The sequence below is a fragment of the Acanthopagrus latus genome, chromosome 2 (assembly GCF_904848185.1).
Source record: "Acanthopagrus latus isolate v.2019 chromosome 2, fAcaLat1.1, whole genome shotgun sequence".
NCBI classification, from domain to species: Eukaryota; Metazoa; Chordata; class Actinopteri; order Spariformes; family Sparidae; genus Acanthopagrus; species Acanthopagrus latus.
This window is the reverse complement of record NC_051040.1, coordinates 13,565,419-13,591,376: the sequence shown is the minus strand read 5'-3', so window position 1 is coordinate 13,591,376 and position 25,958 is coordinate 13,565,419. Positions and strand designations below refer to the sequence as shown.

At 43.3% G+C, this 25,958-nt stretch overlaps 2 protein-coding genes across 6 annotated transcripts; one reads left to right on the top strand and one right to left on the bottom strand.

Moving 5' to 3' along the window:
• Positions 1–986: 986 nt before the first annotated feature.
• Positions 987–17,211, bottom strand: rtn2a (reticulon 2a). 5 transcript variants are annotated; one of them, XM_037081369.1, is made up of 11 exons: positions 17,089–17,211; positions 15,236–15,418; positions 13,618–13,671; positions 12,418–12,981; positions 10,706–10,897; positions 6,138–6,345; positions 4,920–5,058; positions 2,569–2,638; positions 2,426–2,472; positions 2,277–2,335; positions 987–1,823 (listed from the first exon to the last, which is right to left on the bottom strand). In XM_037081369.1, exons 2-11 carry the CDS (start codon positions 15,384–15,386, stop codon positions 1,748–1,750), a joined length of 1,560 nt encoding a protein of 519 aa, XP_036937264.1. In that variant the 5' UTR covers positions 15,387–15,418; positions 17,089–17,211; the 3' UTR covers positions 987–1,747. The 5 variants fall into 5 exon arrangements, with proteins under 5 accessions (XP_036937264.1, XP_036937273.1, XP_036937283.1 ...); XM_037081378.1 differs by having other exon boundaries at positions 10,706–10,894; XM_037081388.1 differs by lacking the exons at positions 15,236–15,418; positions 17,089–17,211 and adding an exon at positions 14,945–15,159.
• A 1,498-nt stretch (positions 17,212–18,709) lies between these two features.
• ppm1na (protein phosphatase, Mg2+/Mn2+ dependent, 1Na (putative)) lies at positions 18,710–24,915 on the top strand. Its single transcript, XM_037081432.1, has 6 exons — positions 18,710–19,754; positions 20,796–21,367; positions 24,182–24,299; positions 24,385–24,499; positions 24,593–24,656; positions 24,736–24,915. Exons 1-6 carry the CDS (start codon positions 19,349–19,351, stop codon positions 24,766–24,768), a joined length of 1,308 nt encoding a protein of 435 aa, XP_036937327.1. The 5' UTR covers positions 18,710–19,348; the 3' UTR covers positions 24,769–24,915.
• Positions 24,916–25,958: the final 1,043 nt, after the last annotated feature.

The following is a 25,958-nucleotide window of genomic DNA, read 5'->3' as shown; positions in this document are numbered from 1 at the left end:
ACACTCGCACAGGTACATAATGCGGCGGTAAGGCATAGAAACAGACACGTTTTGGTGAGAGCTTTAAGAGCGAGCGCTAAAGGGAGCTGTGGACTTGCGAGCTGCAGAGAGCATCCTGAATGATTTTTATTATTCCTAAAGTTGTTCTACTTACAATTCTGTATAAGATACCTTGATCATGGCACACACGTACGATCACACGAGTACTGTACACGTACAAAAACTCTCCAACTCTCAGGAAGGCGATGGTCGTGGGGGGGAAATGACACGTGGTTTGTCAAGAGAGGAGAAGTGAGCTGTCGTCAGCATATGTGAGTACTGTGAATCAGATCATGCACTGTAACCTGCAGTTAGAAAAGGCACCTGCTGTATTTCACTCTCGCGTCCCCTCACATCACACTGAGAGGTGACGTCAGTCCGAAAGCGTCTTTTCGTATCATCAGTCCACCCAAAGCTGAAGCGAACACGGACACCTCCCGTCAGCTTCCTGTTGAGTGATTTCATTCGTTTTATGATACCTCGTAATTACTGAACTCCCAGCAGAAGAATCTATCGTAATCGTTCTCATTATGATGCTTCGCACTTGCATCAATGAATGACACCTAGTGGTGAAAGTACAGAGGACGATTAGGGCCACTGTCGAAAATAAAAACAAAAAGACAAAAATGTAAGTTTTGCCTTTCTCAAAGTCAGAACTGTGAATAAAAAAAAAAGTCGGAACCCAATCAATTCCCTTCTGAGTGTAAACAATTAAGTGATGTGAGAAAATATCTCTCAGGATTTTGACTTTTTTCTCAAAAATCAGAATCTTGACAAAAAAAGGCATAATTCTTTTTCTTCTGACTTTAATTAAAACCTTTTTTCCCCCAGTGGCCATAATCCTCGACCGCATGTAAGCGATGAAGTGGAATGAAAAAATGTGACCAGAAATGTAAAAATCAAATGAACGATCTGTGTGAATGAAAGTGTGCAGCCGGGTGGATGAGAAAAGAAACAGAACGTTGTAGAAAATAAAGAAGAAACGTGACTTTAATTGCTTTTAGTTTTTCGTTCCAGTGAGATGTATGTCAGCAATTACACACACACGCACACACACACACACACACACACACACACACACAAGCACACACACTCAGTCTCACACACTTGCATACACACAGATAAACCGTCATGAGAATGAATATGCATTCAGAGAAGAGCATGTGCTGACACATGCATCCTTAATTGCCAGTATTATGCTGCCATGAATCGATGATCAGCCCTGTTTTTTTGTCTCCTCACTTCAGTCACCTTAACACCTCGCTCCCCTGTCGGTGTGGGAACTTCTCCTGGCTGCAGCATCTCATCTCATTTGGACTACAGCTCTCAACCGCCAAAGACACTTCTTGAGTCATTTTTTACACAATAAAAACAGTGATTACTTCCAAAAATGGTCACACACGTGACGCCGCGTCGTCGAATCTTCCCATCCGTGACGTGAGCAGCGAGAGTCTCATCTGCGATTCATAAACCTCGATTACATTTGAACCCAAACCCCAACCTCCAACCCCGTAACCTAGATACAGTTAGAGTATAAAGTACCATGCGTGATCCTCGTCATTGTCCGTTTAAATAATCTCCCCTTCCCTTCCCCAGTCTCTGGGGCTCAACTTCTCTGGAGTTTTCGAGCACAGACTGCTGGGGTAAGACATCTGAGTGACAGCCTGTGACTCCGGGAGCTTCTCTACAAGTCCTTGTCCATCAGTGTTTACTGGTTTTTGGGTTTGGCGCCGCCGGGAGTTGGGTCAGGGGGAGGGCCACCACCCTGGGCAAGTCTTTTAAAGCTGTGGAGAGAGAAACAGAAGAATAGTTGATACCAGGAAGATGACATTTTAGATGATGATTAACTGTCAAAGAAACTTAAGATGAACAAATGCTCATTTAAAGTCTGATATGAGCCGGAAAACAAAAGCAGCTGTCCAACAGCACTAAGGACTAGAAATCCAAGCTCTTTTTTCCCACATTTTTTGCTCAGATAGATGTTTATTTTCCACAACTGGCACCTATTTGTTGCATCATCATCAATTTCACCAGTATATATGGTTTGTCTGCAAAATAATCACTATGATAAGGCAAATCTTAACTCTCCTTACTCTGCCTGTCTTTATTTCCGTGTGTTTTCTTCGGTTGCTGTACATTCAACTCGCAGGGCCGCCATACTTAACTGCGTCAGTAACAAAATACCAGTAAACCTGTGCCGATTGCAACATTATGCCAGAAGATGGCGCCATACTCACATGTCCTTGATGTTGTCAATTTTGGCCTGGATTTTCTCAACAAAGCTGTCCACCTCCTCCTGCAAAATGACAGGAATACAGGAAGAGTTACAGGATAAATGGAAGTGTTGAAGGCAGTGGCAGTACAAAGAACACATTTGGAGACTTACCTGGCGCCGTTGGTATAAAAGAGGCAGAGAAAAGACAGCGATCACACCTGGAGGAGAAAGAAACAAGGGAAGGCAGTTAACATGACAGCCGTACAGCATTTTAATAGATTTCCAACAGGAAACAGGAAATGTGTGTTTCTTACTTATGATGAGCAGAGTAAGGCCATTGCACAGTTGTCCCAGGTACGTCACAAGGTACATCAGAACCAGGAGCTAAGAGGAACAGCAGCAGAGAGAGAGTCAGTTTACCACCCGTCAATGATTTGTGCAGATGTCAAGCAAAATCCATCAGCAGTGCTCCGCGTGGTTTGAATTTCATTCTTGTACAAAGCAGTAGATCCCGCTGCAGTGCTGCACAATACCCTGCATGGATATCAATCACGTGACTCCATGAAACGACCCACACTGACGTCACTTCCTCCTCCAAGAGAAAAAGAAATAGCTCCAAGCGTGAGACTCCCAATATGGCCGTCGCCGCTTCCTCTTATATCTCACAGTGTCACATCCACAGCTGCCCTGATATGGGACACCCCTGTCTCGTACTGGAAAGAGAATCTCGGGGCGTCTCTGCGTACATACCTCCTCCTGTGTGTCATGTCACATACCGGCCAGGTCAGGGTTGAACCTTTGGAGGTCTCCGGGGCTCAGCTCACACTGACTCAACATTTACTGTAAACGTGTTAACTCTGTCTGCTCACAAACGGCTGCTGTTAATTAGTGAAATGCCAAAATTACATTAGGGATGAACCGCACGGAGTCCTGCCGGGGTCTGATCCACAACAGTTTACACTGACATCTGAGAGGATTACGTACCGCGCTGAAAAAGTGATGGTTGGTACCGACGCGTGGTCAGTGCTGCATCAGTACCACCTGTCCTAATATAGTAATGATCACACGGAGCAAGTATCTGTAGTCGCTGACAGAAATGTGCACGATTATTGATTAATTCAACTGAATTCTACAGTATCATGTCATATTTAGTAGTTTGTCATATTTATTTTTCATTTGTCATGGAATATGTATTGATTTTGCAGGTTTTCTGGCTCAAGTTAACTTGTAGGATCTTTTTTTATCACTTGTGTCGTCAGCTGAAAACTAGTTTTTATAATTAACAGAAAAAAAAAAGTTTTTTAAACACCTCCAAAGATTTTTTCTTTTTTTTTTTATAAAAAAGTTGTCAGTAATTGCTGCATTTACATTGATCACATTGTTAACAGGATATCTGACATGATGTAACAAAGAATGTAAAGTACACTGGTCATTTGATACTGGTCCTTACTTTTTTTGGTGACTACTGTTCGATATATTCTTTCTTTGGATGCTGGTATTGATAAGATGATATGACATTTCCATACACTTTGTATGAGGTTTGTTCATTTTTTGACCGTGCTTAACTTAATTGTATAAGCATCGCTTTGACCATTCATATTTCTGTGTAGTATATTAAAATGTGTTCAAAGTCCTATAATACTCCTTCTGTTCACTTTGTGTACTTAAACATGAGGAGTCAGAGACTGAACAACCAATCCTGTGATGGCACATGGATTTGTTTAGAAGCGATGAAAAAGAAAGACTCATATTTTTAACACTGTTTTCCTTTTTTAAGCACAGCTGTTTGTGGGATGCACGGTGATGAGGTGATGTATCTGTTTGTGGCTATGCATGATTAATAACTGTAATGTGATGATGGTGAAACAAATAAAACTTTGTCGCAGTCCTGTATCACCAAACTACAGAGCAGCGTCAGAGACCCCTCATTTAATCCTCAGCGCTCTGGAAACAGTTTTTTATGGCTTGCCCGACACAGTTAAGGATGCAGAATCTGACCCTGGGACAGGCATTAAGAATAACTATAATAACAATAATAAAAATAGCCAATCTTCTTACTGATGGTCTCATTTGGTCACACAGAGGTTTCAGTATTAAATCCAGACTGTTTCATAACAAGTCTGGGTTAAAAACTTCTGCATGTTAGCACCGTTTAAGTGAAAAGTGTGGGATGTCTATATGTCTGTATCACAGATAACATGATGCTCTGGATGTGTTAGCAAGCAAGGCGTACGCAGAGGCCGGATAAAAAGCATACATAAGAGGAGCGAGGCAGATTGCCTCATTTTTATGCTGTTAGTTTCAATTCAATTTATTTTTTTTTCCAAAGGGACTGATTCATCCCCACATTATTACCAAAAATATGTCACTGGGGCTGACAGTCGCCATCTGTGAGATTGCCTCTAATTTAGGGAGAAGGGACTTCAGCTCTGAGTTAGCATAATGAGATGAGATGGTTGGCATGGCGATGTCATCTCCAATGATGGATGGAGCGAGATGACGAATGACAAATGATGGAGCAAAATGTAAGAATGTAGGGAAAAGCAAAACCTTTCAGATAAGGTCATTAAGGGGATGAGAGACTGAAGACCACACACACACACACACACACACACACACACACACACACACACACTGTAAGACTTCATTAGCTAGCTTAGCTCACCTTAAGTGACTCGACAACGTTTTTGACAAAAAGGAGTTCCTTCAGTGTGTCAACAGCAGACAGAAACATGACGATGGCTCTCCGCATGTAGCGGTCGACCTCCTCTCCACTGAGACTGATATCCAGGTCCATGTACGACCTGAGAGGGAGTGACACAACAAACAGAGGACATGAGGTGCAGAGAATAGGAGGCTGAAACAGAAAGAAAAGATGGAGCCATTTAATCTCAATACTGCGTGGTGTTTCCGTGTTTAGTTCAATACAGAACATTTCAAAAGTCAAACCCTTATTATTAGCTTTGTATTTAGAAGTCAAACTTTAGTCAAGTTACAGGACTCAAATACGTCATTCAGTCAGTTTGGTCAATCTGCCATTGCACGACTTCTTGTCCAAAATGCAGCAGTGAGGCTGAGCACAGATCTCATGTCAGTCTTAATTTAGCCCCGCTGCATCTGCTGCCAGTGAACTTCAGGACTGATTTTAAGATTCTTTTAATCACCGTAAGAGCGCTACATGGCTTAGCACCTGCCTGTATTTCTGTACTCCCAAAGCCCGACGCTGCTGGACACCACCCAGACTTCGAAACGACCTCCATCCTCATTAGCTGAGTCCGTTGAGTGTTTGGAAAAACAAGTAGGCTTTTCTATGATTTCAAGGACTGCTCTGGGTGATGTATGTTTTCTGTGTTCATGTGCATTTGTTTGGACTTCTGATTTATTTAGTTTTCACATGCATCTTCCACTCAGTATTTGAATTTTCTTCTTCTGTATGGATGTTGATGTGATGCACTTGGTGACCAGTGTTCAAAAAAGATGCTGAATGAATCAAGTTTTATTTAGTTACTTACTTACTCTGTAGATCCACATTTTGATTTGATTTTTTAACTTTAAGGTCTTTGATTTAAACACTTTTTAAATCACTGTCATTTACATTTTACATCAGTGTCCAGAGGCTTACCATGACTCTTTTAATGTAACTGTCAACAGCATGTTAATGTTTCGACAGTCTACCTGCCTGAACCTCAATTTGACCCCCATTATGTTAACAGAGACAAATATTCTTGATGAAACAGAGAAAATTGAAATAGGACTGAAAAAGCCTCCGGCTGAATTCACTGCAGGTGTTTATACACTGTGACAGAATGGGGCGAATCGTCATCTCCCTGTTGTGGCCTTTCGCCTTTTTTCCCCCTGTCTCGCCCGCTGTCCTCGCTCTTACTTGAAGGGGTGCTCTCCGTCGCCCCAGCTGAGGACGTAGAGGAGTTGGTAGTAGATGCGCACTGAGATGGTGAAGCACATGACGGCGAGGGAGACCGTGGAGATCACGGTGATGATGCTGAGCTGGAACAGGGACAGCAGGCCGACCACTAACCCCGTCAGCACCATGCCCGTCCGCTCCGTCTCCTTCCAGTAGATCAGGTCCATCACTGAAATGCAAGGAGAAGAAAGTAGAAAGGATGGAGAAATAACAAGGTGCAGAATAGGAAACCAGCTGGAGAAATGTGCAGGGGACGGTTGAGACAATATAGACTGATTATCAGACATTTGAAATGGGATATGATTGAGGATTTAGAGACCTGAACTTATCTAGAGAATTATTTATGTACGGACAGTACCATATAAATCCCCAAATGCATATACAAGTATCAGAAACGCTGGCTGCAAGCTGGTTTATCATTTTCAGCTGACATCATTATGAGTTGCTGCGTCCCTCTGCTTTTCACACAGCAGCTGCAGCATCCTCACTCCACCTCCAGCCCCTCCAAAAGCCCTTTCAATTTTTCAAAGGGAACTGGAGAGAGGAAGAGTGGCAGGAAGAGACAGCAGTTCCGACATGGCGATAGGGAAAGGGAAGGGAGCCCAGAGGAGTGGAAAGGGGGCGACATGAGGCAGAGAAGAAGGACCTCCAGCCTCCAGCATGAGCGAGCACACATGCAGCAGCGACGAGGACACGTCAGACTCCGGCTCGGGCTAAATTTAGCCCCTCAGATGAAAGAGGGAGGCGAGCGGTCGGGCAGAATTTAAACGCAGCCCTTTCGCAACACCTGCCGGCACACGTCAGGCCGTCAGCAGCCCTTCGTCCACGCCCCGGTGGTGTCTCTCTCTGTCACCCAGCAACAGCTGCTGTGGAGACTGAGGCGTCCAAAGAGTCACAAGAGTGGACGACTTCCAATGTACAGTTTAATGTAAAACCTGTGGACAACCACATATCTAAAAACTACAGCAGACAGTCCATAGTGCTGTGTAATTACAGGGTTATGTTGTGCGGTGAGAGCACTGTCAGACGGGCTTTGTGCTTGTCATTCAGTGCTAAGCCGCAGCGTTAGAATAATGGAAAATCCTCTTTGAATAGAGTGCACTCACAGCAGGTGGGTTATTTATAAGCATTACTGCAAACAATTAATACCCATGATGCCCCTGGAACACACCTGTGCAAGGTGTTTGTTTGTGTTGCTGTCATCCTGGGACATGGTGTCAGGGTAAAAGGCTCATTTCACAGAACAACAGAAAGAAACCAACACTAGAGTATGGAAGGCATTTAATCTGGGAATACCCGTTTAGGATTTTCCAAACAGACTGAGGAGGAGCAAATATGCAGCAGCACCAAGCACTGCACTCTCTTATTATTAATGTGGAAGTTAGTTAGCTTAGCTTAGGTTAGCTTAGCTTACATACTTTAGAAGTGGGAACCAGCTAGCCTAGCGCTCTCCTTTAGGTAGTCAAATCTGTCAGCCGGCAGCTTTTAAGCTCATAAATTGAGACATTCTATCGCATTGAGGAATGTTTCTTGGCCGGGTGCAGTGACTTCCTGGAGTGCCCACTGGTTGTCAGGCATTTCTTGACATATTTACGGTGACATCAAATAAACATGATGAGAAAATAATGAGTGAGCTTCATCAGTGCTAGTAGGAGGACTTTGGTCACCGGCAGACAGAGCCAGGCAAGTAGTTTGCCCCTGTTTCCAGTCTTTATGCTAAGCTAAGCTAACTGGCAGCTCACTCCAGTTTTGCATTAAATGGAGACACATGAGTGTACGGTTGTAATAAGGCATTTGTTTAACTAACTAAACTAAACCCAACATATACGTATCATAAACTTCCGCTACCTGCAAAATGAGGGAGAAAACATGCTGTATGTTCTAACACTTTACACACTAACATTTTTTTATTGGATGTGGTAAATATTTCAGCCTTTAGGAGCCCTTGGGGGGAGGCTCTGATATTTATCTTTTAATTGCCATCAACTGTATTGACATAAACATACTTCAACAGCAATCAGTGAGTAATAATTGCCCTGAATTAGGAGGCAATCATTACTCAGTAGCATTTACTCTCCGCCATATGTTCGACTACAGCCAGTTACCTTTTTTATAAATTAGCAGCGAGTGAGCGATTGTATGAAGGTGACCATGATCCAATCAAGCAACCCGGCCAGTCAACCGATAAGAACATATATCACATGACTCATTCATGCTTTGGCTCAACGTCATCTCGTTTTACCATCAACATCCATTTCATGTGACTCGGGTCCTGTAAGCTTAATCACATGTGTCCAGGAAATCTCATCGCACTAAGTGTGAAATGTCTCTGCTGTTGGCAGCTGCGAAGAGGAAACCGTCAGAGGTAAGTGAAACCAACCGACAGAATTATTATCTGCAAAAAGCATCCCGCAACAGGACAGTAAATACTCATTTGAATGGCTGTCTCTAATTCAAACACAGACCACGGATACGGAGGCTACCCTGCTACATCTGAACAGCTCATCAGTTCAAAGACAGACACACCTCTAGCTGACAGGAGCTGCCGCCTCCGGAGGCTCCTCTTTTAAAATGATCAAAGAAAAATATTAGCAGAAAAATCTGCTAAATTCCCACCTTCAGTCCCTCGATAGTCCGCCTCTCTCACCAACACAACGAAGTCACAAAGCTCGTCAGTCAACTACTAGAGGCTACAAATGGTCTCCACCCATTCAGACTTGAATCTACAGCGTCTCTCCTCTCAGTGAAATCAAACATGACTCTATACATTCAGGTCACAGCTGTAAACGAATACCTAAACATTGTCTGCATAGATGGGCTGCCTGAATCATCCCCTTTTCTCTCTAAGCCGATGGTCTCACCTTTGCTGGCCATTTTGGTGTCTGCTCCAGTATTTGCCCTCACACCCTCTGTCACCCTGTCTCTGTCCCGCTGTGCTCCCCCTCGCCCCTCTGAGCTGTTTTTGGCCTCCCCCCTGCTCGCTCAGCAGTCCAAAGGCCTGACAGCCCAAAATAATCTCGTTCACAGCACCGCCCACCGCTCTTCAAGACTCCCGAGAGCTTCACACGTAAAGGGATGATTCACAAAACAATCACACAAAACTCTTAAAACGTCTTGATTTAAGCAACAGTTCATTGTGGCACATAATGAATTCATGGGATTCCTTGGTAAAGGTCAGGAAGAGTTTGCATTCGTGTGCAATCCAGCACCTGAAACAGGAGAGTCAGGGTTTGATTTCTGTTATGTAACCACGCCAAACCTTTCTGTGCAACCACGACTAATAATGAAGGGGTTAGGGCTTGATTTTCTCACTTTTTCGAGTGAAGCGGCGGAAAATAAATAGTATTTTATTGTAAAATCTTCAAAAAAGGGGTGTGTGTATGCTTGATAATAAAGCAATACAATGATAATCTGACAGAATGTTTGAAATGCCGCAAAACTTACGCGGGTAGTGATTGAAACGTCTGGAGTCCGGTTAAATAAAGTTTTTCATGTGCAGATTTGGACAAGACTCACTCGATCAGTTTACCTAAACAAGTTGCAATATGTGTGCATGTGTTAATCCCCTAAAAACACATAATCTAAAAAAAAATTTAAATCCTTTGCATGTCCAACAAATTAGTTTTGTTATCATGGTGCAGATATGATATATGAGTTACATTACCAATGGAAATAATACACTTCAGGATATCTTACATGTTGTTTTGCCAAACATTTGCATCACACTGGAAGGGTTTCAAATGTTAAATGCTGCTGAAACACAACCGGCTGTACAACACCTTGAAATATCCAGAAACAGTTTGATCAAAGTGTAAAATATAACCACAAATTTAATACAATTACATTTTTTTTTAATAGTTTTCGAGAGACACATTTCAGTTGCCAAAAAAAAAGGAATGGGGTTCGATGTGCGGCCCCTAAAACATGTAATAAAACCAGGAGAAACATGAAGCTCCAATTCATGCATGTGTGCTATTTATTCAGGACACCCTAAACTCTGTCATCAGCCCGACCAACCATTAATCAGTGGTTTCAGCACCCCCCCCCCGCCTACCACTAAAATAAGACTGAGCTCTACTCTGACTGGAGGTCCACTTAAAATGCCATCAAGTTGGAAGACAGGATGTTATCTTGTGCTCACTCTTTCTCTCTTTCGCTCCTTAAGTGCTAACAAACCGGCTTATAAAATAAACGGCACTCACACACGTGCACCTGTCTTTGCCTGTCTGTGTGTGTGTCAAACGGTGACACGTTCTGACATCAGCTGGTGATGGTGTCCAAAATCTGAGCGACTGCCAGGAATGCTCTCCCCACAATTAGCCAATCATTCCTGAAATCCCCAAGAGAGGGTAACAATGGGAGGGGGGGGGGGACTATCTTTGTCCGCCTGCTCGCGGACGTTCATGCTGAAATCTGATATTTTCTTCATTCAAAGCATCGATTAACGAGCTCATGGAAAGAATCTGGCTGAGCAGTGAGACAAAGACATAGAGACATGAGGGAGGCAGAAGGAGACTCGAGTCCTGTACCTGCGATGTGGGTGCAAACTGCCGGGTCCTCTGACAGGTTGAGTGCCGAAAACCAGTGATCGCTGACCAGCTGTTCCTGAGAGTTTAGACCGATGGCAGCCGGGCCTCTAGGTCGCACAGATGTGAGCAGCTTGACTGAAATGGTTTCCATGGCGACGGGAGACTCTGGCTCAGGGGTCGGTGAAGTTGCTGCTGGGAAAGAGAAGATGATGTCACTACCAAGGTGACATCACCGCTGACTTTGCTGGACAGACAGCAGAGAACATGTTTTAGCATGTTTAGCACTTCTCTTACAGAAACTCTCCAGGATGAAGCATCCTGGGAAATACAGCTATATATTGTAATGCTCTGTTTTTTTTTACTTTTCATTATTTTCATGAGTTGGATGTTGGTGTGGAGGAAATTGGTCGGGGAAGATATTAGGAGTATGTCAGCATTTTTGGCTGCATCATATTGGAGTATAATAATCTGTCAAAATTAAGTCTTCCACTCTGACGAGGCTGATAATTAGTAGGCTGGGCTCCTTCCATTATTCTAACGATGCAGCTGTAACTGCTCTAAAATTAGCAGACAGCATTATTTATCATATCTTTTCATAAGTATGGACTGTAGGAAAAGGCGGACTGCTTTTTATTTTCATGTTTCCAAAAAAAATCACACGTCTAGTTCAAATATGAACATTTGTTTAGGATTTAACAGCTCAATATTTATTACGTTGCTACACAGAAAGATCATAAACTGCCTCTGGGCCATTTTCAGAATAGAGGACCACTTACTTTTGGCCACCGATATGAAGTAATTTCTTGTCAAATCTGGTGAATGTTCTTTTTGAAACCACGGCAGAGAGGTCGTAACTCAAGCTGCCCTACTTCTCCTTCTGGAGCCACATTCCTCACATACATCTTAAACTTTACATGTATCAGAAATGTCATAGTAATCTGTATATTCTGCAGTTTTGTTGGCCTGTTGGATGCCGGATGACTCTACTGTTCCTGAGGTTTCTTCCTTTTTTGCAGGGGGCTTTTTCCTAATGTGATGGTTGAAGGACAGAGGGTGTGGTGAGATTCCAAAGACCCCTGAGGCATTGTGATACAAAAGATAACTGACCTTGGTTGACTCTGCCTCAAGAAAAAGACATTTCAGATCGTCATGAGTCAGACTAATTAACCAGCTGCTGGCACATCGCAGACAGGGAGGTGGAATGAGGAAGAGGTACAAGCGGTAAGAAGAAGGGCGGACACACGTTTTATAGTGATCAATCTTTAAGTATCGCCTGACTTAACTGAGCACAACCACACACCTCGGTGAACTATCAAATGTGTTCAAATGTGTAAACCTCACAGTAACAATGAAGACTGCAAACAGCCATGTGAGCACATAAGATGAAGGACAATCCTACAAGTACACAGCCTATTATTTCAAATTTAAGCAGGTGACAGCCGACAGCCAGAATCGATGGCAGCTCAGCTAAGAGGTTCATCCAAGTAGTTAATAGTAAGAAAGGTTCATGCTGATGTCTGAGGGAAGTACAGAGCTGTAAATCATCTACTGAACTTTGTAGCCTTCTTGAGATTTGCGTGCCTCTTGAGCAAATGGCCAAGTGAGATTTAATTTGCTGTGAGCTATCACTAGGTCAATAAGTAGTCTTTGTGTTGGGGCATCTTTCTCTATGAAATAAATCAATCTCTTCACACATTCCTCCAGTTTCTCACCCTGAAGTATCTGTGAGGGGCTCTGATGCTGGGAAGATGGGGACGGAGAGGGAGGCTGGACAGCCAGACTGCTCGGCGTCTCCTCTCTTTGGGTTCCTGCGTCGCTCTCCTGAGTGTCCGGGTCCAGATTTTGGGGAGAGGGCTGGATCGTGATAGTCTCAGTTTGTCTGTGCTGCTCCCTCCTCACCGCTGCACTCGCCATCCTCTCCTGCTCACTCCTCTCCGATTCCTCCTCTCGACTGAGAAAGGCTTGAGGGTCCCAGTCCACATCGGGGGAGTCCAACAGTGTCTCCAGGGTGTCCGTGCGGATCAGAGGAGTGCGGCTTCCCCGAGAGCCGGCCCTGCGTCGGTCACGGAGGTGACGCGAGGCTCCCACCGCCTCGGGCTCGGCGATGGCGATGTAAGAGAAAGTCAGCTCAAAGGAGTTCTGACGCGGCGTGCCCCAGATGGACGGGGACGACGCCAGTCCCTCGTCATCATCTGGATCCCCGTCTCCCCCCTCCTCGTCGTCAGACCATTCCCTGGCGGTTTGCAGCTCGCACATCTCGGACTCCTCGTTTCCGCCTGAATGGAGGCAAAAACAAACAAGTGTGGTCACCAGAACGCAGAGAGCGACGTGCAGACATCAGACAAAGATAGAAAATAGCAGAGGAGCAATTTTTACAAAACTCATCAGTTTATTCATCTATAGAGCAGCTAACAGTGTGTTTATTAGCTCAGTGTCAAACAGGGACAGTGATTTTGTCGTATGCAAGCAGCCAGGTGTGTCACTTGATGTCTGGGAGAAAAAAAGGTGTGACTTCTAAAAAGAATGAAATCCTCTTTGATAAATACATAAATGTCTCTGCTTCCAAAACGTGGCTGTGATCAAAATCAAAACCTTCCGGTGTGTTTGCCCGTGGATCCTCAGCGCTTGTGTTTTTTTAGGTGAGGGAGGCGCACAGCTGTATTCTTCTAATGTTGGGTTCAAAAGAAAGGCTGACAGGAAGCAGGAATCTCTGTAACTATTATATAATCTCTATCATTGCTTATCCTTTGGAGGGTTGTAGGCCATTCATCAACCATTCAGGTTAATATTCAAATGCAATCTAAAGCCCACAGTTAACCTAACTCATCTGTCTCCGGACATACAAGTAATGCTAATTGTGTGACAGAATCTCTCAGTGGATGGATTTCAAGTGGAAGTGTCGGCTTCGTTACCATCGGTGCATGGAGGCGTTGAGTCTGGAGTGGACGCCACAGAGCCATATTCCTCTGGAAGAAAACAGTCACAAGTTTAGTTTATTCTACCAGTGAACATGCGGTTAGAATTTATTGTTATTGTTGCTTTAAAACCATGCAGTAGCAAAACATGTTCAGAGACATAAACATGTAGTTTTTACATGCTGTTGAAGGGGCCCTATGTAGTTTTGTAAAAGAAATTCAAACTCAGGTTTTTAATAATAATCACCAAGGTCACCAGAACACTGTTTGAAGATAGAAAGGTGGCAGGGTCCGCCACATATAAACAAGGTAAAACAGCAGGAAGTTCTGTCGTCCTGCAAGTTCAGTTTGTTTATTACATTTATTCAGGCACAGAAAATCAGTCAGCAAAGATCTTTTCTCTTCTGATTCAAATGTCTTCCCCTAAAACTACATACTGCACGTTTAAACCATCTCTTCCACCATTTCACATGTGCATCTCCAAACACTGAATGCCAGTGTACCGATGTGAAATGACTAAGAGCATGAAAAGCCCCACACAAATACCCTGCAGTACCTTGTTATGATTCATTCTTAAAGCAGCAACAGCCACACACTCCTCCATTATATCTCACACTGAAGTATTTGTCGCGAAAGCTAATCAATACATACCGACTGCTACGCAAAAGGACACAAGACTAGGTTTACATCAATTCCAGATCGAGGAGCGTGACAGTTTTAGTTGCGTTCTATAGGTCAGTGAATACAGACTCATCTCCCCACAGAGCTAAACTGGTAGCAGTGAAAGGCCTTCACTACATTAGATAGCCAGCATGACATTAGCCAATAAATCAACCCCCAGGCTGAGCACAGAACGCATCATATCATCCCTCCTGTGCCGGTATGAACGCATGCAAATCACCACAAACCACTTTAATTTAACTGCAGAGGATATCTTGTGAGAGAGACGTGACATCACAACAGAAGCTTTTCAGGGAGAAATAACTTGTATCCCTGCCTGCAGAGCCCTCCTCGCACACAACCACATAAACACCCACAAATCAAAGGGAGGCAACAACAACAACAACAACAACAACAACAATAACACAAACGGCTCTCCCTCTGCATCCGGCCGTTCGGCCATGTGTTTATAGAGGGTGTGCACAGCAGAGAGGAATGGAGAGTGAGGGGAGGAAGAGGAGTGGAGCCGATGCATATGATGCTCACAGCAGTTAGCAGGGAGGAGAAAAAGATGCTGAGCTGGAATACGTGACGATGGTATAGTGAGAGGAACACATGCACGCCTCCCACACAGACGGAAAGAGCAGAACAAAAGCAGACTCACGGCAGTGGGAGAATCCTAAAACCTGGCCCATACTCCATCAAGGCATTGCTGGGCCCATCCAGTCTGGAAGCCCCCCTCCTCCTCCTCCTCAGCTGCCGGCACTCACGTCCTGTGGATACACTCCCTCTCTTCCTCCTCCTCCTCCCTCTGTTTCTTGGTCGTCTGTTGAGCAGCCTCCTTTCGCCCTCTCTCTCTCTCTCTCTCTCTCTCTTGCTCAGCCCCGCCCTGCCTGCCTCACACCACCATCCTCCCTCCTCCTCTTCCTCCTCCTCCTCGTCCTCCTCCCCTCACCTCCTCTCGCATCGTTATGACCGCAGCGGGAGCAACGCACACTACAGCAGAGGGAGAGAAGCACGAGTGTGTCCCTGCGTCTGTCTGAGCTCGCTCTCATCTCCCATTCATTGATGATGATCTGACGCTCCCTCTCTCTCTCCCTCGCCATGTGATTTCATCTGAGGATCTCATAGGAGCAGCCTGTAAGAGAAGGAGTAATGAGTGATTAATAATGCACAACATGAGCCTATACGGCACATGCACATAGAAGGATGCATTTGAGGATGTGCAGGACGGTCAGGAGCGTAGCTTAACAGCATGAACTGTAAGGTTTGTCAGCTTTGCTGCGTCTTGATAATATATATCACATCCCTGTTTCACATTTAAGATGTGTGACTGTTTTAAAAATCATACCCGTAAAAACAAACCACACCTAAATCGTCCTTAAAGCTGGAGTATAAATAATGTACAGGCTCAACTAAAAGCTTTTTTCTATAAAGGGAATTGAGGCCTGTGCAGCTGTGAAAAGCAGGGGGCAGCATTGTGTAGCTGATGCCTCGGCACACTGGCCTCTTTGCTTTGATTTATACTATACTGTGAAACACACTTCATCTTCAACAAGGCCTTAAAGGCATCAGTAACAAATACAGCATAAGACATTTAAAGCGATAAGCGATAAAGCGATGTAACTTTTGATAGATGGGATAAAAAAGATATTTCTTTTATAAAGAGAGAGAGTGGGATATAACTGAATGCTGAGCGATGGTGTAAGTCAGTTGTATGCATGAAGTTTTCAGTTTTAATTTTAGATGAAAAACATCTAGCTAAATAATGTGGTTTGGCCTATTTAACCAGAGAAGAGTATCAGTGTTTACATTCAAATATAAAGTGGATTCACGAGAGAACTCGCACAAATCACCACAACTGCAACAACAACTTTTTTCTCAAACTAATGTGAGGCTATGCGAGTGTAAATACACGCACATCATTGAAATAATTACACTAATTTGGCTGTTCTAGATGCAAACTTAACTCAAATAAAACCGTTGTCCTTACAAACATGCAGTTTTTCACAACAACTATTTTTTTTTAGCTTTGATATTTGTACATGATAAAAGCCCAGATGAGAGGATGAGAATGAGGCATCACAACCATATCCTGACATTATTCTCGTATTGGAAATATGTCCAGATAGTGGTTGCTCTTGCAGATTTTTGCACATCACATGGGTGGACTATTGGCCTTGAAGGAGGTGGGTGTTGTTCCAACTCTTAACTAAAACAACACAATGTTTCTCTGTTTACAATATTAAAGTTTAAAACTTGATTCAAAGGTCGCTGGCGTTGGAGTGAGTTAGATACGTTGAAGACATATGTTGTCCCAGTTTATCATAATAACTCAACTCGTACCTCGACATGTTTAATTTGGGAATAACATACATGAGACTGGAGCGGCTAGTTCAAATCCCGGCTCAGACAAGGCTGAGCTGCATGTCGAAGTGTCTTTGAGCAAGATACTGAACCCCACATTGCTCATCAGTGAGGGCCCTGCGATGAGCTGGCGACTTATCCAGGGAGTACCCTGCCCTTGCCCTGAGACAAGGCTGGGATTGGCTCCAGCAGCAACACCCCGTGACCCCATGGAAAGGGATAAGCAGTGACATGACATGACATGACATACATGAGACTGACAAATGACTTGACAGGCTGACAGGTAAATGATAAATGGTGTTGTGGTCCTGAACCTTTAAGAAATGGCATCATCAGCATCATCAATTGATGCCAAATTGAGAGGATTTGAAAATAACAGCCACAGGAGGATAAACTTCCCGAATTATCTTTTCTGGATAGTAAAGGTGGACACACGCTTACCTGAAACACTGCCATCACAGACCAACATCAGCTGACAGCGAGGTTTAGCTGGATAATCACACATATAGAGTCTTTAACGTCACTGAACGTCAGAGGGTCAAACATGGAAAACGGGGTCAGGATCTGTAAATACAGCGCAGGTAATGAGATTAAGGCACACAGCAGTCATGCAGGGACAACAAGGAATCAGCAAGTCACACACAGAGCAGGTGTGTCATCATACATTTTACCTTGTTTCAGTCCTCTAGTTTATTTAATTTGTTACATGTTTATTACAGAGTGCTTCTTAATTAAAAAAACAAAAAACAAAAAAAAACATTGGAAAACGACAGAAACTCAAATAAGTTGAGGTGCTATTTGACCCTCCAACAGAGAGCACACGGTGGAAGAAAACCTGACAAACAAATAAACTGTGACACGTTGGCGAACTTTTGTCTCTTTAACAAACTATATGAATATGAATTCATTTTATAATCACAATCGTAGGTGCTGTTTCTTTAGGTTGATCAGTTTAGGCAGGTTAAAGTGAAGATGCAATGCTAACCCTTGTTTACATGGTTACTCATCACGTTTCACACTTTTGTGAGCAGGCTCTGGGTGTCTGGACGTACAGATGAGATTAGCCTTGAAGTCTCCAGACAACCTTAATAATACTGAGCCGGAGACGACACGGACCTTCCTGTCGGGTGACGCGATGGCACAAGAATCTGCATGACGTAGGACAGAGTGTGTAACGCTAATTGAGCGTAATGTTACTTTAAGCTTTCAGAGAGACAATATCCACGTATAAATGACGTACTATGATTTTCTTTGGTGACAGATCTGTGTTTGAATTAAACTCATAAATCCCTGTAAGAACAACTGAGACTCATCAAGTTTATTCTGTATACTCATCGAGGAAAAATTCACTTCAGGTTTTTCCCACATCAGTTTGGCGGTTTCTCCCATAAATGATCGCCATTGCTTTTGATTAGCTCTCAATTTATTGTAAACTGTCTCCATGTCAGGAACTTTCAGTCTCCAGAGCTGCGTAGCAACACAGCATGAGTAATCATGGTGATGCAATGCCAAGCTTTCAGTGAAATTGGGTCTTCAACAGTGGTGTGCGCAGACTTTTTGAAGGGCAGGGGCAAAAAGAAGGGCACTTTAGTGCACGTTTTGGCTCCCAAGAGGGCACTTTAGCGTGTGTTTTGGCTCCCAAGAGGGCACTTTAGTGCACATTTTTCAACAATTGGGCCACAAGGGGGGGCTTCAATGATCTTCAAACTTTAACTTAAGGATTCTCATCCACACTGACTTAAAAGCTGTTGCTCAAAATTGCTCATCGAGAAGAAAACTGACACAAAGTTCAAGCTTTAAACATCAATTTGGTTTCTACTTTCTTTATTGCTCATTAAAATTTCTCAGTTCATGTGAGCTCTGAGTCCATGTCTGGATCCTTTAGGCTCTGGAGCAGATTACCATGGTGATAGTAATACAGAGGTTATACAAAGCTTTACGATAGCGTAAAAGCCATGTAAAGTGTGCTCATGAAGACCGTGTGATATGATGGAGAGCTTCAGAACAGACATTATACTGACAGAGGTGTGCAGTGTTTTTGACTTCACTACTGTGATCACCCCAAACTAAAAAGCTCAATTAAACATTTGGATTTCACAACAATTTGGATTCACAATTCCTTGTTTCAGACATAAAATCCTGACTGATTATGAGAGCACTCCGTGTTGTGTAAAGTGTTTGTACTTGTAAATCCACGCATGTGCGCAGACACAGGCCAGGTGATTATCCCACAGTGTAACACGGACAGAGGAAGAGAGGCAGTAGGTGGGGTCAGAGCAGAGGGATAAATCAACAGAATTAAAATAGACTGGCCAATCGAGGCGCAGCGCTGATACAGGACGGGTAAACAGGAGGAGGAGGGTGATGTAGAAACAGAAAACAGAGAGGCGTGGGGAGGAAAACATCCTGTGGTCTTATTGTCAAAGTAAAAAGGACAGAAGAAGGATTTACAGACTCAACCTGCAGGCTGAAGAATGCAAAAATGGCCCTAAATTTTTTCAACAGAAAAACAATTTTGTTTTCCATTTAAAGGGATCATTCTTTTATCTAACGTCACTTTTTGTTTACCTGCTTGGTCTGCCACGACTTAACTGTTGCGCTGGACCTGTTGCGGAAAACACAGGGTCGGAGGAGGGCCACCAGGAGGAGACGAGCCGCTGCCAGGTCGAGCAAGAAGCTTGAGCGCAGGCTCCGCGGGGTCATGAGGACGGCCAGGCGGGCCAGTAATGTGGAGGTGCCCTCTTTTCTCCGGCAGCTTGTCAGAGAGACAGAGAAGATGGTCACCTTCTTTTTCAAAGGGGGGACCAGGGAAGCAGGGCCCGACGAGGATGACAGTTTGGACGAGGACGACTCGATGCCGAGCCCGTACCTGGACCGTCCCATCCTGGAGAAGCAGGTGTCGGAGGGGAGTTCTGATTTGGGGTTGAACTATGCTGTGGCGAGCATGCAGGGCTGGAGGGCTCAGATGGAGGACGCCCACACCTGCATGCCCCAGCTGAAAGGAGAGCTGAGAGAGTGGGGATACTTTGCAGTGTTTGATGGACACGCAGGGACCACGGTGGCACAGTACTGCTCCAAAAACCTGCTGGATCATATCCTGGCAACAGGTACAGAACAAGCAGAGGCTAATACGATTAATCTAGGAATCCAGGATGGTTAAAAATAAAGGCCGATCCGTGTCTCTAAGCACTTGCACTATGGCATCGAACACACTTTCAGTTGATAATTGGATCATTGGATGTCTATGCAATTATATATAAGGACATCTAGCTCTTCAAACAGAGTTTAAATACACTCACTGTAAATTAGGTTGTAATATTTTAACAATTCCTTGTCAAACTTAATGTTTCAGGTATATTTTAAATAGGTAAAGATATTGTGAACAAAGAATTTCATTGCAGTTCTAATTTGTTTATCTCCGCATGTGACAATAAAGCCTTTGGATGTTGCTAAATCAGAATATTCTAACAATCGGTTAAAGGGTGAGATTGCCTTGGAAATATAACATACTACGGATTAGAACAGTCATGAAAGTTTATGAAACGCACTTGATAGACATTTTTCAAAACATGAATTCTGGATATTGTGGAGTTTTTCTTCACTGGTCTGAAATACATTTTGGTGATCAAAACAAAACATAGCTGCTGACATTCATGCAGATATAAATTTTTATACTTAACATTATGATTGATAATTACACGTTACATAGTTAGTCTGTTAGTCTTTAGTCTGTAACTCTGCGACCTATCAAGGCCAGATTGCTCTTCAACAAAACAGGTGTTATAAGCATACCAGTGCCTTGGTCTGCATTACACTCCTGTAACAGTGTTGGACCTAGTATGGTTCCCATAGCCTTTATTATTTCACTTATTCTTCTTCCTTTTCAAAACTTGGTGCCTACATTACCCACAATGCAACTTGCCCGCAGCGATGACATCAATTGATGCAATCTATCAGATTACATGCAGCTTCCCCTGGAGCCATTGAACACTTTTTACTACTGATTTTCACATATGCTTCAATGTTACCCTTCAGTATGGCATCAAGTTTCATGTGTGTTGGCCTCTGAACAAATATGGCAGCGTCAGAAAATAAACAGTATGGTTTACGTCTTAAAAATCACAATGTTTCCCCCTCATTTCGCACAGGTGGAGTTAAAGCAAACGAGGACCCCGAGCAGGTAAAGGAAGGCATACGTAAAGGCTTCCTGGACATTGATACCCACATGCACAAACTGACTCGCCAGCACAACTGGGACCGTAGTGGCTCCACCGCGGCAGCTGTCATGATCTCACCTCGCTACATTTACTTTATTAACTGTGGGGACTCCCGCACCCTGCTCTGCCACAAAGGCCAGGTGGTCTTCTACACGGAGGACCACAAGCCGTTCAACCCTAGAGAAAAAGAGCGCATCCAGAACGCTGGAGGCTCGGTGACCCTGCAGAGGGTCAATGGCTCGCTGGCCGTTTCCAGAGCTCTGGGGGACTTTGACTTCAAGGAGGTGGACTGGAGGCCGCAGACGGAGCAGCTAGTGTCGCCAGAGCCCGAGGTGTACGAGCTGGAGAGGACGCCCGAAGATGAGTTCCTGATTCTAGCGTGTGATGGTGTGTGGGACGCCATCGGTAACGAGGAACTGTGTGCCTTTGTGCGCAGTCGGCTGCAGGTGTGCGATGACCTGAGAGAGATTTGCGCCCAGGTCATAGACCTCTGTCTCTATAAGGTGAGAAATCAACAGCACAATAATACAGTTTGACTTTAATAAAAGATTCTGACACCCACAGACGCATTTTTCAACCCTTGCAAGGTTGATCTTTTAGATTTGGCATTCAAATATTACACCAGGGAGCAACGGCAAGCAGACTGGAATACTACAGCTTACTCACTATTACTCCCTATATAGTGCACTACGTAGTGACTACGCCATGTTGTGGTGCTGTCCGAATGTCTAGTGGGAATTATTATACCCTATATAGTGGACACAAAGTATCCCACAATGCATCGCAAGAGTAGTGTACAACCGATGGTCACTGACCAAGCAATATTTACCATGACGCACTGCACTGCGGACGAACGCATGGAGGTCAAGGAGAGGGGGCTAATCTCTGGGATTTAACGTTTCAACTGACCAACGACAGTAATGAGTAGTGTCTGAAAGTGCAAAGTTGTGGTGAGATTGTTTTCTCCTGTGTACAAGGTCAAGAATGACATTTTAAATCTCAGTTTTTAACGGATGAGAATTAACGCTTTCAAAATAATGCTCCAAAAATTGAAAATACAAACATCTGAAAATGTCACCAAACTGCACGAAACTCTACCTGCAGAGGAAGATCACACTGTAAAATGAGAGGCTTCAAGAAAAGTTCTCAATGTTAAAACACAAACAGGAACTTTGTAAATATTGGCCACCTGTCAAAGTCATTCTCAAAAAAGAAAATACCGGGCAGAGTAACAGCTAACTGCTGCTAGCTGTAGCTGCCCTTAGCTAGATTATCTTAGTTAGCCATGCAGCAAGCGGTCCAGGCTGGCAGCTCGGAGCCCCATGGCAGTGTTGGTGTTAACACATCTAGCGTGGGAGCTTTACAACCAGATGGGCTGGGGCTAGCTGGTTAGCATGCTAACCTCAGTGGATATCTCTCCAACACAATAAGTAGCAGTCATAATGTCAAAACTGTTATTTCTTCAGATTATTTAGAAAATTCTTGTTAGTTTTTTTTTAAACTAAATTCCTTACATATTGCACCTTGTAAATTCCAGCATACGGTTGAGGTTCACTATTTGGCAGTGAGGGCAATAAAGTCAAAACATACAACTTGTGTTTTATTAATTATTCGTCAGAGCAGTCATTCCATATTTTCAAGAATTGTTCTAATCTCCGTGATCACTAAAACCACAGATTAGAGTGCGGCAAGTAAAATAAAATGTATGGAAAAAAGTAATTAATCTACTTTAGTAGCAGTGAACCTCTATGCATTTCTGCAAAATCAATTCACTGTTTTTGACTTCGACACGCGGCGTCGCAGCGGGGGGGGTTTATGAATGGGAAGCTTTACATTATAAGATCCTGACAGGTGTTCCATCCTGACAGTGGGGAGGGTCTCTGCGAGGACGAATTACATAAGGGGATTTCTCCTGCAGGTCTTCTTAGCGCTTGTTAGTAGCTGCCAGTCTGAACACTGACGAGTCCTCAGCTCGCCCTATAAATAGCTGTATTAGAGCATCCCGGGGACACGGGATAGGAGGGGAGGAATGCTACACACGGCTCAGATTAAGACTGAATGTGCATCTGTCAGGCTCAGAGTCTTTATCCTGGCTGGACGGGCTGCTATTTATTTCACCTGAAAAGGCTTATTACTGTCCTGCACTGTTGTAGACTACTATGTTCTGGGACGCACTGAGTCTCGCACCTCTGACGTCATAACCAGCGCAGCTGATGGTTGGAAAAAAACTGCAGTGACTTCACAGTATAGCCCAGCCAACAGCGGATATTAAAAATAATCTGATAACTATTCATTAGCTGTTTTTAAGATGAATACACAACATAAACAAGCAGTCATGTTACAGATTGTCTGTAATGACCTCAAACTTTCAAGAAGTTTGGCATTTCTGCAATTTTGTGTCAGTTATGAGCCAACACTAACACTGATATCAATATATTTGTAACAGCTGATATCAGCTGATTTTTCTGTCAAGCTCTAATCATCAGGTGCATTTCTCCAAAGCCTACACTAAAGTAATGATAAAAAAATCAACTTCTTTAGGCACTTAACTGTGACATAATAAGGGGATTAATATTATGTACAAACCAAAATATATCTCCATCCAACCTGACCCAGACCTCAGTGTTATTTTCCTAGTAGACGGGTCTATTTCAAGGGTCTGAAGAGGTTTAAGTTCCTTAATTTAAGTTAAAGTACTGGTACTGACTACTCAGAGCTGCAATGATTAAACAGTTGTCAACTATTAAATCGGTCACCAACTATTATAATAATCAATGAATTGGTTTGAGCAATGTTGTAAGGAAAGAAAAATCTAAATTATCTGATTCCAGCTTCTTAAATGTGATTGTTTTCTGGTTTCTTTCTCCATGATAATAAACTGAATATGTTTGGGCTTGGACAAAAGAGGACATTTGTGGATTCATCTTGGGAAACACTGACATTTGATAAACCAAATAACTAAGTGATAATCCAGAAAACAATTTTTAAAAAAAAGTATTAGCAAAAATGTACTCAAAGTATCTAAAGTAAAAGCAGTTTTAATGCAGGCAAATGTAGCTAAATGTACTGTATAACATTTCATTACAGATCACTTACTGTGTGTGTTCAGTGGTTTACCAAATATTAATCTTCAAAGTAACTAATCAGTTACTATATATGTCAAATAAATTAATTAAAAGCAAGAAATAATGAAATAAACATAATTACAATACATGATACATAAGTACATAATTTCCCTCTGAAATGTAATAGAGTAAAAGTCAGTTTGAGTAAATACGTCAAACTCTGACCTGTCTGTGCTCTGTCTCCCTCTGCAGGGCAGCCTGGATAACATCAGCATCATCATCGTCTGCTTCCCCGGCGCCCCCCAGGTGACTCCAGAGGCCCTGCAGAAGGAGGCAGAGCTGGAACAACTGATCGATACGAAAGTGGAAGGTAAAGAGTCGCTCCAGACAACACTCTCCACTCTTGTCTCCTGTTTACTTCTTCATTTACAACCATTTTGATTCTCACCTCACAGAAATCATCCAGATGATGAGGTCCAGAGAGGAGGACCCCGATCTTTTGTACGTCATCAAATTCCTGGCTGCGGAGGAGATGCCAGGACTTCCACCAGGAGGAGGCATCACCAGCAAGTGAGTCCAAGCACAAGCAAACAAACAAAAAAGCAAGAAAGAAAACATTTTCAACTCCTTTTGACAATGCCACTGTTTTTTCTCTCTTTTCAGACGAGACTGTATCATTTCTGCATACCAGAAACACGTCTCCACTATCAAATCTCAGGAGCCAATGGTAAGACATATGAGTCACGTGACGTCACGTCAGGTGTGGCTGTCAACACATCAAGGAAATAATCACATTTGCATTTCAGGACATCGAAGGATCGGAGGAGGACTCAAACTAAAAGAGAGGGGGACTCATCACCGGCTCCACTGAGACCAGCTCAAAGGGAAACTTTACATTTTAGATGAGCACCAAGCGAAGGAAGAGTTTGTGTGACATATTCTCCATGTTTGTTTTCAGGTGCATTAAAGCGACATTTCAAATCAAACACCCGCTGTGTCATTTCTTTTGCAATACTGATGCTACAGTGCATTCTCTGTTTACGTTACTTGTTATCGACAGACTGGAGTATTTAATAACACTTAACAGTAAAGTGTCTGAAAGATGAATTATCTGCACATGCTGGAGGCTTCTGTGTAGGGCTGCTCATTTTTCTTCACTGTGTAGCCGATACTATATACAAACTGTACGTGTGGAAACAAATGATCTGACATTCTTTATTATAAAGCAATTAATCACACAAACCCCCCCCAAAAAATAGCACTGCGCTGGACAAAAAAAACAACAGCTTCGGCTTCTTCTATGTGCTCCACACGTGAGCTGCATGTGTGTCCGGGCGTCTCGTGAGGATACGCAGCGACTCTCACTAAATAAGCAGTTTGCACAATGCTGTCAGGTAGCAGAGGTGACATTGGATAGCGAGATGGGGGGACACACAAAGGGATAAGGAAACACCGGGGAGAGACGGAGGGAGGGTGGAGGGCCAATACGAGGGTAAGAGGATGAGATGTTCCCAGGAATTAGCACACATACCTCATTAAACATGGACGCCTGCAGCACTTTAGAGGGGACGTGTCATGTGTTTCGTCACAGTGTGATTCAAAAGTCGTCCTGTTGTTCTCCAGGAAGCAGATTGAGCAGAAAAAGACTGAGCTGACTGATAGTATAGTGTGTTGTTATTCTACAAAGATACTATAAAATCATGAGTTTAGTTACAGTCTACAGTGAAAATAAGTTATTAGACCATATCAAATAAGACAAGCAATACATTTTCAAGTTTTTGGGAGCTGAAATACTCGCAAAATGGTTACTGAAATAGGGCATTTTATTTCACGTAAAACCACCATGTCTGAACTGCTTTATCTGTGTAGGAAAACAGGAAATCTACTGAACAACAACCAACTAATTATTGACAGAAAAAGTGTCAAGTGTAAGTGGAAATTAATCTGATAAAAGATGAATCATCTGAGTCTATTTTCAAGTGAAAAATGTCAAACATTTGTTTGTTTTAGCTTCCAAAAACTTGAAAAT